Source organism: Ambystoma mexicanum, chromosome 1q, assembly GCF_040938575.1.
Source record: "Ambystoma mexicanum isolate Mex_15411 chromosome 1q, UKY_AmexF1_1, whole genome shotgun sequence".
In the NCBI taxonomy this organism is placed as follows: domain Eukaryota; kingdom Metazoa; phylum Chordata; class Amphibia; order Caudata; family Ambystomatidae; genus Ambystoma; species Ambystoma mexicanum.
The window spans coordinates 1,012,828,277-1,012,846,519 of NC_090922.1; the positions used below are offsets into that span (position 1 = coordinate 1,012,828,277).

Below are 18,243 nucleotides of genomic sequence, written 5' to 3' on the forward strand. Positions count from 1 at the left end.
GACAACTGCCTCTGTTCAAAGTGAGCTTATAAAGGCCCTCCCAGCCAGCAGGCCAGCAGGGTGGAGCTGATTGCAGACTCTGGCAGCTGTGTTCAATTAAGCCCAGCCCTGGCTTCAGTAGGGTGCTTCTTCTGTTCAAAGAGAGCTCATAAAGACCCTCCCAGCCAGCAGGCCAGCAGGGGGGAGCTGATTGCAGACTCTGGCAGCTGCGTTCAATTAGGCCCAGCCCTGGCTCCAGTGGCCTGCAGCATTGGTGACTAATCAAATGCTCTCCAGCTTTCTGCAGCCTAGCCTGCAGTAGCTTGGAACAGGTGAATGCAATCGGGCCCTCTGCAGCTCTTGGTAGCTTGCTGCAAACAATTGTATTTAATAGGCCTCCTCTAGCCCTCTGCCTTTTGGACAGCATACACGTCCCAGAATGCATCTGCTGGTTTAATCCAAAATCTGGAATGGAACATGCAATTAGATTAGTCCAAAACTGCAGCAGTAAAACAAGGAAATAAAGGAAGAGGCGCATGTAGAGGTGCTGGGTGGCAGGCGAGCAGGATTGTGACATTCTCTGCTAAATGGTCCCATTATGAGAATAAAATCCTCCTGGCTAAATCCTCTCAAAGAGAACTCTTCTCAATACTCAAATATTTTAAAGGTAAATCCAGTACCTATTTGAAAATCACCACTGATGATCGCTGGTGTGCTAATTTTCAATCAGGCTTCACTACTAAACTTGATTCCCATTGAGCTAATATTGAAGCCTTACACACGATATTAGTGCCAGATAAGTGAAGGCATTAAAACGGAAACCATGCTTCCGAATTCGAATACCACGAATGACAAAAGTATATCAATTGCTAATCCTACAACTACGACTGAGTTCTTCTTCTGTGAAACAACTGAAAAAGGATTTGATTAAATGTGTTAGTGGCCTTAAACCCACATCTTGCCCTGGGCCAGCGTTGTTAAGAAAGGCCTTATTTGTCTTGCTCTCCTTATTACTAACATTATCAACCCTTTTCTCAATTCCATGGTACCAGCATGCTTGAAAAATGTATGGATCGCTTCAATTTAAAAAAAGAAATCATTGGATCCTTTGGATGTGAATAATTACTCACCCATTACTAATGTTCCCTTCTTGCTTAAACACAAGTTTTATTGTGGTACGGGTTCAGACACAGCATCCATATATAACCTGTGCTGCCCCTCATGCTTCATTGGACAGAATAAGGGACACCATGAAGAACAAAGCAATGGTGAGAGGAATCCTTGCAGGAGGATTTAAAGTATTTTTCCATTAATCCTTTTTGACCCATCGCTGTAGATCACATTAGGTTGTTCTTAATGAGCTGCCAATAGAACCATGACCGTTTTTCAACTTTTAGACCTAATCGGTTGACCGGAGATTGGTCTGCATACTCTCACCTGTTCCTTGGCTTGCCAAGCTACTGCATCTCAATTATGAGCATGGTTACAAGTCTATATCAGCCACAATGGCTGCATACACAGTTTGGTGGTATGTAGTTTTAACCTTTTTAAAAGTGAATATTAGAGTATGATACTGGTTATCTACTCAGCGACTTTATTATTAATATTAGGTCATGTATATTGTTATTTTTAATCAATCTGTACATCATAATATACATACATGCTAAATAAGAGAGCATTCTTAACGTCTTTCTATGTATTGTACAAAGGACACTATATTGCAAGTACAAACACGTATTGGTTAAGTGAGAAAACTGTTTAGGAAAGCTACTGATACCATCCAATTTGTAATCACATATGCAAGGTTAATAGGTGTTGATACTTTTATTCACTCAGAAGGTAGATCTACAACAATATTGCTGTTCAACCACCTGTCTGGTGCTCAAGGGTAGTAGTTTCTCTGGCACTAAATTGCACACCCACCTTTCTCCAGATCCTTGCTAAAGGTGCAGCACTATCTCTACCGTAAAACCTGCCACAACCCCAGGTGAGCATTTAGACCACATTTCGGGTGGACGTTTGGCTGATGCAGGGTATTATGTAAATCATGACTGATTTAGGCTGGGAACTTGACAAATTATTGAAGAAAAATGTGGTACTGTGCAAAGAAAGCTTCTCCCAATGTGCAATACCCCAAACTGGTATAAACAATATTTTCCCATTGATGCCCTAACACCAGACTGCATGCAACTCTTTTCTGAAGCTAAATCTGATGTATTCTGAAGACGATGATGGGGCATGGGAACATATTAGTTTGTATGGTGCCCTACCCTAAATTAACAAAGTTCTGGGCGGGCAATCATTCAGATGTTTGGACTGTCCAAGTCACCTTAGGTTTGCTTTTTCGAAGTTGCCACAGGATGCCACTGCCCATGGTCTCCAAAATATAGCATTGCTTGCAAGCTAGTTTGTTGATTGATTTTCACTGGAGATGTTGGTAGGCACCACAGATACATTCATGGGTTTCTAGCATTTGGGAGATCCCCAGAATAGACAGTGTACTTGTTAAACCACACCTGGGGCACCTCATCTTCTGAATCGTATTTCCCACACCCTTTTATCTGTTCAATATGGATCTGGGGAACGGGGCTTTATTTCTCTCTTCTTTTGTCCTTCTTTTTCCTTTGCAGATCTAGCGAGTGTTTTTGTTCTGTTGTGGTCAAAATGGGATTTTACTTTAACTATCAGTTTAGCTTTTATTGTTTTGTAAATGTTAACAATGACAACAATATTTTGAAACCAAAACCCGGTCCAAAGATTATCACACATTCTGTTCCTCAACTGCTGGAGTTGCTGGGAGAACCAAACAATTTGAAAGTCCCTTGAGTTTGTATTCAATTTGGGAAATGCTGAACTGTTGGGTGAATCCAGTTTCAGCTTCCAGCCTGGATTAAACTCCATAAAGAGGTGCAAAATTCATTCAGTGCATTTAGACTAATAGCTGTGCTAGACCTAAGCATTCAAATAATCTCAAACTTAATTCTGCAGGAGTTGAAGTGTCTGGTGCTTCACTTGACGTTATGGATGGGCTACAACATAGGTGAATTGTGAGTGGATAGTTGTGCAGTTCATTACTGCATTTTAGAAAGACCTTCATATAAAAATGTGCTTTGTGTAGAGATTAGCCATGCTTGATTTGTAACATTATACGGTGCTATGGTAACGGTGCTTTCCATATTTTTTCTTTACCTAACACCATATTTATTATGAATGAAAAGGTCAATCGCTTGGCTTGTGATTATTTTTTGCAAGAAAAGCTTTCTTTTTGGATTGTGTTGGAAATTATGACTGTACAGATTACCCTTTGGGAATTTAGTTTGATACATTTTACCTCGGAGCTATTAGAGACTTTACCTCAGAGCTATAAGAGTCAACTTATTTTTTGTAAGACATATGTAACAGCTTTGGAAAGTGTTTAAAAGGGTAGCATGGGGTAACTATTAACCACATGAGATATAATTCCCCCCCTCCATCATGTAGAAAGTTTACCTAGCATCCGCCCACCTGTCCCCACCATCTTGTCGCTACCCCTTTGTCCCCTTACAGCTACCAGAAAGGAAATATGACATAAGACTCAGTTTGAGATAGCAGGGGCTCCCTTGCCCTTCATAACCGGCCGGTGGGATAGCTCAGTGGGTTGAGCGCTCGCTGCTGCAATCTGAGCGTGATCTGTAGGTCGCAGGTTCGAATACCGGCAAGGCCATCTCAGCCTTTCATCCTTCCGATTTCGATAAATGAGTACCAATTTCGGGTGGTTGATATTGTATGCAAATATGTGCTCTGTAAAGCACTTTGGATTAAGGCACTATATAAATAACACATCATTATCATTATTATAACGCCTGAGCTGTAGCTTTCTCTTCTTTCATTGGGGATGGAGGAGGTAGAGCAAATTCTGGAAAAAGAAATAGTTGCTGATGAATTCACAAAATAATATGTAATTTATAGTTTCAGTATCATACTTTTTTGCGTAAATTCTTTTACTCCACAACTGCCCTATAATTGTATGACAATTCATTGCTATTTTATCGCATTAGGTAAGGTGTACTTCAAATATGAACCGTGATTTATATGTGCAATTTTCTTTTTTACATTCTCCTGCTAAACTTGTGCTTTGTTTTTCTTTAGGGAAATGATGACATTTATATTTGTGTCTTGAATGCTGGAAAAATATACATTGAACGTGGCAGCTCCACTATCCAAAAAACTGTCAACCAAAATGGTTTGGTAAAGTACATTATTCTGTTACCGTATTTCCGGGGTTGAAGTTAGGATTGGTCAAGCAGGAGCTAAATGCAGCTCCTGGGTATCCAAAATTGACCAGTGACCAAGAGCTACCACTAGGTAACGAGGAACTCTTACATTGCGTTCCACAAATCTTACTTCCACGTAAGATGCACACTTATACATTTCGTCATTATTGGACCCCTTATGCCTTAAATGTCGTATAGATGTGTCTTAATGTTTGTTTATAGATTGTCCCAACCTCGGCAAGATACATTGACATAGGTGTGCTTGTTCTGCATCAGTTGGCCTGAGGCGCCAAAGGAAACTCCTGATAGCTGTTGGTGTCAAGCTAACCAGGCTCTTCTAGGCTATAAGCAGGGTCAACATAGCCCCAGCTCCCCTCAATCTCGAACTTTAAAAATGCCTAATCAAAAGCAATGAAAATCATCGGTACAGATGTTTCATTATGTACAAATGAGCATTGAATTGGTAGCCCAATTGTCATGGAAGATCACATTTAAAGTGAAATAAGAGAATTGCATGTGTAGGTCAGTGATAGCTGATATACTTTTAAGCAGGTGGTTAGTCAATGAGATTAAAGGAACATAGTAATCCTAAAGCCTTGTCAATCTCCCCATGGGAGTTTTGCAGCAACCACCCAAAAAGAATTTGTGCATTTTACAGGACAGCTTTTGTGGTGAACTGCATATGATGAACAGGCAGGTCTGAAAGGAAGGCAAGAGGTATTATGAAACCTCAGGTTACACAGGTATGCCACAGCTCTTAGCAGAATTGTGCACGACTAATCTTGTTTTAATGACCATCAGATAATTGTGAACTTGATAAAAACTCTGTACACACAGTAGCCGCAGAATTGTACTTTTTTTATTTTACTACACCACTGATGCTTTCATTATTAATCACATAGCAATTGAAGCTTAGGGTAACCAGAAGTCTCAGTTTTTCCAGGACTGTCCAGCTTTTGGTCGCTCATGCTCATTCCTGGGGCATGAAGACTGTTTTTTTTGTTTGTTTTGTTTTACATTTTTTTTACACCCATCCCCGTTTAGGATAAAACACTGAGTTTGGTAGAAAATATACAAAAGCTCTGGCAAATCCAACAGGCTTGACTTTGTAAATCCCCCACTGGACAAAGTGTATCTGGTTTTGCCAAAGCATATTATTATAGATTTAACCATGAAATGAATTTCCACTGCTTGCACCCCATAATGTCTTCCCTGTTGCTGAGCCCCCCGCTTTTCTCTGCAGCCTTATTTGTGTTCTAGTCTCTGACCATCACCTGACATGCTCCAGAAATCAAGTCTCACGTGCATGTCCATGAATCCCAGTTTGTAGAAGGCGCTGCGGCTTTCTTCCCGGAAATCATATTCTTTTTTCACACAGCATTGATCACGAACAGTTGAGCTCAGGGTTGTGTGGATGCACAGTGCTAAGGGATTAAACATGGTCACCCAAACTTTCTAATTGTTTAGAAAATGGTGGCATCTATGCACCAATTGTATCCACTTTGGAGGAACTTGAGAATATTACACAGATGAGAATCATCATGAGCTCTTTGAACAAATGTGATAACACTTCGGCGCTCACTCCCCTTTCACCTATGTGAAGCTTCCTGGAAAGCTTTACACCACACATGTGTGTGGAATGTGCGTGTTTTTTTTTTTTTTTTTTTTTTTTTTCTTTCTTTCTTAAAATCCTTCAACCGAAGACCTGTTTCTCCAAATAGTGGCCCTTTATCATGGACTCTTTAAAAATTAAAACAGTAAATTAAAAGAGCATTTTGAGGTACACTAATTAACTTTACTGAGTGACCTTTAACTTAAAATTGTGCATTATAACTTATTTCAAATTTTAAAGAATACATATACTATTTTTTTGTATTAATGAGTTAGTTTTTACAAAAAACTTTCATTATGGCTCATAGTTTGTTCCAAAAAGAAATCACAAAATCCAACAAAGAAGTTCATGTGTTACATTTTTAAAAAAAAAAAAAACATAAGGAAACACTTGTATAATGTTAGATACAAAGGCGGACTTGAGGCCTGTGGTCAAGATAAATAAATCCTATTTACAGGAGCTTGTATGCCTAGAATGTACCACTAGCAGATAACTAACAACAAGTACACAATGGCTTTTGACAATTTTCAGAAAAAGAGAAAGGTTGCAGATAAGGTTCTGAATGCCATTTTTGAAGACGGCTACCTAACTCTGCATTGGTGGCATGAAAGTGAGGAAAAATTCCGACCCAGAAAGTTGGGCTCCTGGACAGTGTTGTCGTCATTTAGAAGTCTGGCTTTACTGTTGCAAATGATGCATTTCATATGTACGGTTTTGGCCAAGGTCACACGGCTGATCGACAAGAATTCAATAACTTTCCAGTACTGATTGGTTGAATTCCTCTCCTTGGTTGCAACACAAAAGCTCTGGATGTACTGTTTGCCCAAGATCACAAGCTTTCACTGTAATCAATACCACCAACCCCAGTACTAAATTCTGTGCAGATTCATTTTTTTCACTGTGACTGGAACATAGCGGCACAGATTATTTTGTTCACCAAAGATCACTAGTAATGAATCACTTTCTGTCCACATTTACTGAAATCTCACTAGTGGCTTGGCAGTAAATATGCAAAGTTGTTTAGAAACTGCATCTGCTGAAAACTAGAACTTTCTTTGGCTAACAGCATGGGCATCCCTTCTAATCAACCGATATGCTGCACTGCCTCTTCTCTATGTAGCTCCATCACACAATATGGAGGTCATGCTGGTGAAGAAGGTACATGGCATAGCCTTTCTCCAGTAATCAACATGTAGCATGTGGGTGTCTCCCGCAGATATGTATATGCTGACCCTCCATTTTATAGTCTTGGTTCAGTAGCCCAGTGTGCACGAATTGTGCTTCAACAGGATACGGATTGGAGAGCAGCAGCCATCGAGATTTTCAATCATCACCAACAAGGTGAGTGGGTTTACGTATTTTTCCTAAAACATCAGATTCACTATTGTTTAAACAACCCTAATGGATCATCTCCTCTGTGTTGAAGATTGATCCACAAACAACCAGCCATTGTGTAAGTAATGAGCAAAAAGTATAATCAAAGAAAAGCTGTGAGCTTTGCTTGAATTAAACCAATTGAAGCTTTGAACAGGAGGTCTGTGAACTCAATCTGTTAGTCGTCTCCCTTTTTGTATGGGCTGTTCTATTTACAATTTGTGTATGCTACAATTTAGTTTTGCCCCTTAGGGCTATTCCGAGTTGGAGCATACGCACATAAGCTACATTGTTTTACTCAATTGTACAACGTTCAAGGAAAGAATGGAGAAAGTAGAGATATCCCACGTGTAATAATTGTAAAACGCCATCCCATAAATCATCAGTCTTATTTCCACTTCCCTGTATTGCTACATACCAACAAACTGGCCAATCCACTGTAACATTTAGAGAACCTATTGAACCAAGTGTTAGGCAGAATCATATGCAGTACCCTTTGGGAACACCACGCACAATTAAGACTACAAGTGTAAGCACAATTTTACCTTTGTTACAAGCCTGTACTACACAAAGTGGTAGCGATGGATGAGCAGCCAGACTTATCTCAAGAGTAAGATGAGCAGAACAAGAAGTTACACAAAGGACAACAATTACAATGGTTCAAACAAACACTGACTCAAGGTTTCTGAGTAAAAGAATATAAATCTATTTACACCATCAGTTGTAAAACAGTTCACTATTATAAAGCAGCAGAAAATCAGTCTTAAATATACTACACAACACCCAATCAATTCTGGACAAGTTAAGCTCAAAATGAAGTGTGAGCAAAATGGCACTCCAGCAATTTAAAAGTGTGTGGAAAGACAAGATTATTCAAAATCAACAACACCAACAAGGGATAGGCAGGGCAATCTAGAAAAGGCTTACTACAACTAGTAATCAATAGGCCTGGGCCAATGTTAAGGATTCAGAGTCTTTGCATAGGATCACACAGTTCAGAGTAGTTTGCGGTTAAGTCTTTGCCAAGAGTTCAAAACAAAGTTGGCCGGAGGAAAAGTTGTTCAAAAGAGTAGAGAAGGACAAGCCTTCGGAGAGGCGAAAGATTTCAAACACTTTCACCGCGGTTGGACGGAACAAACGACCGGATTTGCATAGTACCTTAAATGAAGAAGAATGCTGTAGCTGAGGCGGTGGTTCCTGGTAGTTCCTGCAGGCTCATAGCTCCTGAAGCGACTGTCGTGATGACAAGGAAGAAGACTGGAGGGTCCTGCGCTACCCAGGGAAGAAGCCAGCAGCAGAGAAAACCGTCGAATAAAAGGTGCGCTCCTTAAAACCCAAACAGGTTCCGTTCCTCCTGGCTATCCGGTTCATTGCAGCGAGGCTCCGCAAATTCGACCAGGAGAGGAAGGCCAGAGTTTGGTGTTTGGCGAGCTGGTTGGTCCCACCAAGCTCAAGGGAAGAAGATTCCTTGCAGATCTTCTGTCGTCGGAGTTCCTGCAGCACGGCTTCAACGGGATGTCCAGTAGTTGCAGCAGTCATCTTCCTTCAGCTCCTCATTGGTTCTCTCGTTCCAGTGGCAACTTTGCCTTCCAGTCGAAGAGACAGGCTTTTTATGCACCATATCCCCCATTCACACAGCCTGGCTGTCAATCACACAGCAAGGTGGCTGTCTTGGCAGGGCAATCACCTAGCCAATCAAACTAGAGTGCGACTTGGGTCTCCAAGGAGACCTTGTGCAGGGGGCCTAAAACACCTCCCTCACATCCTGTCCACCCCAGACACTCAGGCGCCTAAGGAGGGCTTCTGTGCAGAAGCCCGCCAAAGGACGGCGAACAAAGGAACCAAACATGGTTTGCTGCGCAGAGTAAAACACGAGAAAGACCTTTACAAAAAGAAATGGTGAATAAACCCGACCAGAATCAAAATAAAATAAGAGGTCCAGCGGGTTTGAGTTTGAGGCTACCACCATAGACTCTAACAGTACCGAGGCTATTTTCATAGCTCGCAGTAGAATAAAAATGGTAGTTACCACTGCCACCAGCCAAATCTTAGAGAAAGGGGAACGAAATAATGTTCCATGAGAACCAGACAAAAAGGGATAACTATTAACTCTTCAAGTACTCTATTGGAAGATAGTTTGTACTGGGTCTGTGAATTTAAAAAGACTAGTAAAGTCAATGGCAACTTCACATGTTTGGGAGACAGTAGTCAGTCCCAGAAAATGGAGTTTAAAGTGGGAAGTCTAAAAAGACAACCATGTGTCACTGCACGGAAGGTGCTGTGTGACACACAGTAAAAAGATTATGCCTATGGAGTGGTTGAGACTCCATAGTCCATGAACACAAAAAATGTACAACACATAGCCAAAAACACATGTAAGAGTGGGAAAAAAGGCTCACACTCTTACCAGGTGAAAAGTTTAAATCCTAGAAATCCAGTAAAGTTGCTGAGGGACTCTAAAGGTAAGGGAAATTAGCCATTCTGGAGAATTCTCCATAACACCAAGCCACAGAAAATCCTTTCCTTAAAGAAGTTCCCAAAGTCGTGAAAGGGACCGAAACATGATGGGAATTAATATCCTGTAGTATACACAACATACAGGATTTTAAAATTCATTATGTAGAAGATTGGGTTTAATTGTATATACAGTAGCGCCAAGATACCTCTGGGTGAATGTGCGCTGTACAAACTACATTAACATAAGTGTGTTTTTTCTCCTGTTATTTATGTTTTATGACATGGTACTATAACCTGGACAATTATACTCTTGCATTTCTGTTCTTTTGTTGTTTTGTACCCAAGTTGTCGCATGTTTCTGTCTCAATAGGAGCGGGTGAAAGAGAGAGGGTGGGTGCAGGCCATGGGTGAGAAAAGGGGAAAGAACATTGAGGAGGAGACATATTGTCAGTTCCATGTTAGGAAAGCAGTGATGGAGACGGTTTAGGGGTCACTACAGATTCCGGTGTGACAAAGAAATGCAATTTACATGCAGCAGGGGGCATATGCATATGTGAAAGTTCATAAATGTGTTTTTGCGGAGTTAGCAAATGGGACTTGTGTAGTAGTTCTGCATTGATGGGAAAATGGAATCTGGGGTAATGGAGCAGCATTTGTGGGCCAAGGAGCGACCAGTCCCAAAATGGGCCATACAGGATGTGCCCTTTTCTGTGCAGCCCTTTGCTGTGGATGCCAGGTGGTGGAATGACTCTGAACAGGAATTAATAGATGCACTACGGTTGCAAGGGCCAATCGGGGAGCTTCTTACTTACAATAGTGACTTTGGGAGAAAGTCCAGGCAAAACAGCAGTCGGAGTGCAGGGATTGTCAGTTGAGCTTCAACTCTCCACCAGGGAGCTAGCAGGTCATATTGGTGCGGACTGAAGGTTTGTGGGGTGCACTGAGAAGAAGCTTACTACTTAAAGTGATAGTATTACTAGTTTAATATAGTCCTATTCGTTTTCGTTAAAGCTAAGTATTTTATGACGGAGTCGCATTAGTGACATTGAAATTCACTTCATCGGTCAGATGTTATGGTGATTTTACAAACTGGTGGGTGAGTGAGGCGTGATTAATGAAAAAGTAAGCATACCTCTTTGAGTAATGTCATGCATCATCTCCTTGGTTTTAGGTTTCTTTGCAAAGTAATGCAACGTCTTTCCAAAATGGAGTCATCAAGTGCTCTTTTACCATAGAAAATAACATCAGAACTCCAGATGGGAATTCCAACAGTTCGTACTATGTATTTCTGGCTCGCGGATCTGCTCCGAATGGTGATTACAATGATTTTCATATTTATCTTCTCTTCTCCATTAAATGGTCTGATTTGCTTAATGTAATGGGCATATGTAACACACTCCAGGCACAAGTTAATTGCATCATGGTGCGATGCGCTATCTTCGATATCCCAATTGAGTTTAAAAGAAAAGACAGGTTTTTAATGCTTCTGAATTTGAAGCAGGTTACCTATTTTAGAAATGGGTTGTGGTAAAGAATCCCACAGTCTGGGAGCTGCTACAGCACATCTGTGATCACCCCTGAATACAAACCTGGACTTGGGCACCATCAATATACTTTTATCCTTTGAGCGCAGATCTCCGAGTTGTGTCACACAATTTTATTTTGAAGGTAGGCTGGTGCCATCCCATGCAGGCATTTTAATATGAGACCTAATAGCTTAAATTCCCCTATTTGTTTTAGCAGGACCAATGTAAACATCTGCCAGTAATGGTGATTGAGTCCTGTCAAGAAAGTTGGAAAATAAGACGACTTTTGGATTGTTTGTAATTGTTCTGTTTGGAATTACGGAATACCTAGTAATAAAGAATTACAGTAGTCCGCTTTAGAGTTGAACAGTGATCCGACCACCATTGGGGGAAAAAACTTTTGTCAAAATAACAAAGTGTTCTGTGTAACAGCCTCAGTGTGTAAAAAGATATGTTTACTATCCAATTAAATTGTGCCACAAGGCTCAAATTGTTTTGCCAGTAAAAACCTTTGTTTTAATTTTGGCACAAGTCACGGTGCTATCAAACAGATTTAACACTGGCTGCTCCCGTTTCAAACCCTGAATTGTGGATTTCAATCTAAATAAATCTATCTGAATTTACCTGTAATGCATTTTCCAGCATCATAATTCAGCCTCCGTTAAACATATGGTAAGATTGTTTAGCTTGAAATGTGAATCATTGGTTTTAATATATAATTGCTTATCATCCGTGTATGCATCAGAATTAAAGGATAGTTCCGGGACTTTTTTTTTATTGTCCCTACGGTTCGGCCATGTGTTTTTAAGCATAAATCGGTAGATCGTAGAAAACTTTCCTATGGACCTTACCCGACTTTTAGTCCATTAACACACTCGAAATCAGCCGCCATTTTGTGATAATCCTATCATTTCCCCCCATCGACCTGGCTCACCTGCGTTTGCGGCACTAAATCATATCCCCCGCCCCTGAAACAGACTTTATCAAAACATTCATATTCCCCGCCTCTATCCGTGACGTGACTGTGCTGCGTAGGCAAACGCGCCCAGGCGTCTTCTACGCGACTCCACACAGAACCCGGAAACCAACACAGATCAGCTCACAACACAGCGCGCCACAATTCGGAATATGAAACTGTACTTTAAAATGAAACAGCAACACGGTACATTTGGTAAAGTACATTTATTGGACATCAAATGTTTAGAGAATATTCAGCGATTTGCATTTTTCTTTGCTCTCGATCCAAAATAGTTCGTCTTGAGGCAAGCGATGTTCGTGTGCAGTACACAGGGTGTTGGTTTACGATAAAATAAGCTCTTCGGTCGCACTGATAATCGCATGGCTGTTCCAACAACGAGGCACTAGGCCACCACAACGGTATGTATGTTGCATCTAGCCATTAGTACCGCGTAAGGGCATACTTGTACTTGGCGATCGTCCCATAAAATGGTCAGGGTGGTAACGTTGTTCACGCGGAGAAGCAACTGGCGGTTGTAAAAGCCATCCGCCGGTGTCTGGTACTCATGACACGGACAATAATGAAGGATGTACCTGTTTTAAAAACATAAAAAATGAAATTAGTCTCACCATCAGATCTTTATTAAAATTATTCATTTTATATATTAGGTCGGGAAATTATTTCATAGCTAGGACAGTGCAACTGGGTATTATACGTCATTTCCAGTAACCCACCCCCTCTCCTCCGCCTTTTTCAGAGCCGCCTGAGTGCCAGTGGACCACTTCGTCACTGATATGATATAATATGGCATTTGCAACGCGCCTATACACAAGTGTTTCAAGGCATGGCGAGGCAGGGAGGGGGGGAACAAGGAGAAGACAGACAACGATCCTACTAGGCCAGGTGTCATTCAGATCGCGCAAGTGCAGGGGTAGGGGGAAGGTAAAAGTGCAAGGGGAAGGGGAGGGGGGAAGTGGAGTACAAGGTAAGTAGCATAAAATAATAAATACATAGGGCCAGCTGGTGGCGAGTGCAAGGTAAGTGCAGAACAAGTGCTGGGAAGGGGGAGCTGTAGGATACTGAGACAGTCCCCCAGTGCAGGGGTTGACAGGGAGGCAGTGCAGGTGGAGAGTGGAAGGGCCCAGGACCGAGGTCGCAGACAGTGGACCAGTTGTAGCAGGGGAGAGGAAGAGAGAAAGCAGAAGCAAAGAGGAAGGTTTTGAGGTGCTTCCGTAAAAGGAGATGGTTCTCCTCAAGATAGTGCGCGGTACAAAACAATATGCCACATAGAACGAACAAGTACAACTTAACCCGTCTTTAAAGCTACTGTATAGTAATTAAATTGCGGTATAAACTCATCTAAAGAGTTACTTACATTATATTTGCATTTTCCATTGTGTCTGTGCGTAGGGCAGCCCCGAAATACCACTCCTTCTATGCCGACGTTATTTCTTCTAATGAACGAACATTAAATGGCTATCGTTTCTGAAATTTTATTCATGATCGTTTCTTACGTTATTGCACCACACCCCCAAAAAGAAGTCTTTCGGGATGGTCCCGGCCTGTCAAGGTCAAATAACAATAGAACCTTATACTGAGTCGTGGGACATTCCGGCACCCGAGCAAAAAATCAAAGCAGCTGACCTTCACTTTGAACGAGCACACATTCCTAGTTAGCTACATTCAGTGTAAGGCCATCTCACAGGACTTGAAATTTACACTCCATCTTTGCATTTTGTCTGCGTGCTTTGCAGCCCCAGAGAACCATAAATACGGAGACATTCTATATTTTTTGAAAAATGATTTATAATACTATTTGGTTTAATTTAATGCGCAAATGAACAAGGTTGGATAGACACATTGCATGTACACAGAGCAATCACTTTTATTTACACAATACATAGCTACACATATTCAATGGGCCTGCGACATGAGGAGACTCGAGAGCAAAGTCACAGTTGACACCCGGGTGCTTCGCACTACTGCACGGTGAAGGGAGGGGCAAGGGTGGAGAGACACATTGCATGTACACTGAGCAATCACTTTTATTTACACATAACATAGATACACATATTCAATGGGCCTGCAACATGAGGAGACTTGAGAGAACAGACAATCAAATTACAATCATTTAAACCGTGATGTGTATTTCTCAATGAGCTCTGCTTTAGGTGGACATGGAACAGAGGCAATGTTGGGTGGCAATGCAGTTGTCCCCTGCACAGGTTCGTTCACAACTCCATGTATGTGCCTATCTAGGACATCAACAATAAGTCTCTCAATAAACTCATATTGCATATCCTCAAACACTGGTTTGATCACCCATTGTTTACTTCTTTTAGTGAAGGCCTTATTGTAGCGAAGCATCCCTAAAGTTCCGGTCGTCCTACTTTGTTGACGGCCAACATTATGGTTATGTGCCAAGACCGCTAGAAGAGTCCGATTTATCATGCCCTCCATGCCAAAATGCAATCGTTTTGGCCTGTACTTTAGGCACATATTGTGGAACACCTCCAAATCTCCTGTGTGGCAGAATTCCGTGAGTCCCCTCAAATCTCTTGTTATAGTTTTATCAAATACAATCTTTTCAATGGCTTTGTGAGTGGGTGATGAAGGAATCAACCACTTCTTGTTCCGTGCCTCCTCTGTGGACAAATGGCCATGTTCACAATTGAGTAAATGTTGGTTTGTGGTCCAGCGGTGAACGTTGCTACAGTGTAGCATTACTGACTGCCATTTTTCCAGTAGAATTTCCAACGACCCTTCGCATGTTTTTGAGCTCCACCAAAGATGGTTGCTGATTGACTTGGACCACTGTGAAATACCTTGCATATCTTTTTTTTTACCTGCAGCCGACATTTTTTTATTGATTGTTTTTGCAAGATGCCATACGTCAAATTGGTGATTTATATTTTTGTACTCTTCTCTCATTGTCTTGGCAATTGAAACGTGTCTGTCCGTGGCTATCAGGTCGATCACCATTCCCCGCGATTGTAGTTCTTGCAATGATGCTACAAAGCCAACTTTCTCCATGGCCACTGAGGATGTACTTTGTGACACCTGCACGACCACCAAACTCACAATTTTCTTACTTTCCATGTCCTGAAAGTGGTAGGTGCAGTACTTGGCTGAAAATCCTGGGCTGTCGCACTGTCCATCACCGGCTAGCCCGAACCGTTTGCCCGCGAATGTACTTTCAATAGACATTTTTTCCATTCTCCAAGCTTCGCTAATGGCTGGAAATAGATAATCGGTTTGGTATTTGTAGAACTGAGTTTTCGCAATGAAATGGATTCCCACAAACTGAAAGAAATACTCTAACTTTTTAAAACTTGAACCACTAAAAAGTGCGGCCGCTGCACAAAGTAGATTGCCTGCTGGCAGTTGCCCCAGCATGGGTTGTGCAGACCATGAGAACGGATGATATTGTGTACAGGTGGCATGTATTTTAAGGTTAGTGCCTCGAATTGCACGAGTCACATTAATCAATGGCTCCCCACATACTTCCCCACCAATCGAATGCCCACATTTCACCATAATAATAATATCAATCAAACAACTATCGAATACAATGAATTTGGCCTCTTTCCTTATACTGTCACTCTGCATCCCAGCTGGTTCGGCCTGTAACGTTGAGCACATGTCACTCACATTAAAGGTACAATCTCTGATATCGTCTTCCGCTGTGTTCAGTGATATTGATGGTGTTTCATTGTCGTCCATTTCATTCTCTTCCATTGCAACATCTGTTCCTTCTCCGGCGATGGGAGAATAAAACAATTTCTTCAACTTTCTCGCGGTCTTAGTTTTTGCGGGTGTGGATTCTGTGAATTGATCTCCGACTGCATCCGAACTACCAGGAGGACATTCGCTATCAATGGCTGGTGGTGGTATAGCTCCGTTGTCAATCACTTCATATTCTTCCCATTGGCACGATGCATCTCCAGTCTCAAGTCCCTGCCAAAAGTTTTGACAAGCAACATCTCTCGTTCGCTTCACTGTCTGTGTAGATCTAGTTCGTACACCCACTCGCAACTAGAGGACAGATTGGAAAAGGGATGTTCAGTTTAAACACAACTTACAGTATTGAACTATTAACAGTGAAAAACAACATAATATAGTGACCAGGACACTAACCTTCTTTTGCTTTCTTTTCTTTGAAACTTTCTTGCCTCGAACTTCAACATCTGGACGCTGTTGCTCCGACTCGTGTGTGCATGTCTCCACTTCCTCTTGCGCTGCAACGACTATATTTTCATGATAAGCACATCCATCACGCACTGACGCTCCATCGACTCCCTGAAACATAAAACTTTCATTAGTATGTATAATAATATTGAAAACACAAAATGTACTTGGGGACCAATACCCACGTACATCTCAATAGCAAAACACGAATGAACGCATTGTGTAGAACATTCAAACGACAATTATTCACGCATTGTTGATCTAGTTAGATGGAACTGTCAAGATCCATACCTCGGGCTCCGCATAGACTTCCATTGATGATATTATTGAAGATGACGCTTCAGCAACTCCCTGAAACGCAGTAATTGCATTAGTATGGTTTTCTATTTTGTTAAAAAGAACATAAACTTTGTGCAGGCGTCAACGGCTCATCTAAATAGACCTGCACAAATGATCAGTTGTCTAAAATAAATAATGGATATCTAAATATGATTCGATTTGCTCGATCGTTGGAAGTGTCACCACCCAGAGATCTGCATCAACTACTAGGGGTGATGTTCTTGTAGAAGAAGCTCCGTCATCTCCCTGAAACATAGTACTTGCGTTAATAAAGAAGGAAGTATAGCGGATGTAATCACGTCATATGATCTCGCTTGATCGAACTGTCAGTATCCATACCTCGAAATGCATAAGAACATCAAGGGACGCTGTAACTGCGGTGCACACTTCTGCAAGCTGTTGCGCCGATCCGTAACTGCATGCTCCCCCTTCTTCTTGGACTAATGCTCCATCGACTCCCTGAAACATAGGACTTTCATTAGTAATGAACACAATATTGAAAAAAGAAGACACATAGGAGGGCGACGACAGAAGGACATATCAATGGCTAAAAACGAAAGAAACATTGTGTGTAACAATCACGCTACAAGAATGCAAGATCTGATGATCTCCATCGATGGAACTGTCCAGAAACATACCTCGAGCATCTGAGTGACATCAACGGTTGTCGTCAATGCGTTGGACTCCTCAGCATCTCCCTGAAAGACAGTACTTGCATTATTTTTGATAACAATAATTATAACTGAAAACAAAGACTAGAGGACGAGTACTAGGGTGTACCATTAGGTAAAATAATTACACGATAAATTAAAACTATTGATTTACATGCCTAAAACAAGTCAGTGGCAGAATAGCCAAGTAAGATTACCCGATAGGCGCTTGAAGTGGCTGATGACTGCAATAACGACACGGATGGAGAATCTTCCGCCTTCATATTGAGTGGATACATAAATGGGGAAATTGTTAGCTAATGCTACACACTACCGCAAGGCCGAGTACTAAATCCGTAAACTTGACTCACCAGTGGAGGGATGTGGACGAATAGAGTGGGAATAGCGGTTGAGAGCAATTTTCGCATCGCTCGCGGTGTTTTCTTCTTTATTAGCAATGATGTGGAGTACATGTCTGAGCTAAAGTGCCTGCTGCAGATGCGGTATCGATCACCCCTCTTGTCCGCAAAGACTTCTAGGACTCTACTTTCAAGCTCACACGGTGGATATCCGCAATATCGGACCCATTCTCTTATCTGATCTATTGTTTTAGGGAAAACATGCATTATAGTACCTTCAGATTTATTATGGGTCTTCGAAGGGCAACCGCCAATGCAACAGGCAGGCATTGTGGAAAGTTCTGAAAAGTAAAGATCAACAATTCTCAATGAATACCAATGTGTTAAAAAATTAAATGACACATAAAAGGTCCAATGCAAGGTTCGTTTTGGTTCTTGGAACTATACACGTTATTCACGTGCGGATAAGTATTTGAATAACTTTAAAAAAATAGAAAAATAATTTGACTAAACTCAGAACATGTGACTAGTTCCTTGCGTGTACTGTC

At 41.4% G+C, this 18,243-nt stretch overlaps 1 protein-coding gene across 3 annotated transcripts in view; it reads left to right on the forward strand.

Moving 5' to 3' along the window:
• LOC138540387 (putative ferric-chelate reductase 1) overlaps positions 1-18,243 on the forward strand; it is a 552,853-nt gene that overhangs the window by 221,967 nt on the left and 312,643 nt on the right. For all 3 annotated transcript variants that reach the window (XM_069641681.1, XM_069641682.1, XM_069641683.1), the window contains exons 7-8: positions 4,108-4,206; positions 10,847-10,988. In XM_069641681.1, the coding sequence (XP_069497782.1) occupies positions 4,108-4,206; positions 10,847-10,988 (241 nt within the window). The remainder of the gene's footprint in view (positions 1-4,107; positions 4,207-10,846; positions 10,989-18,243) is intronic.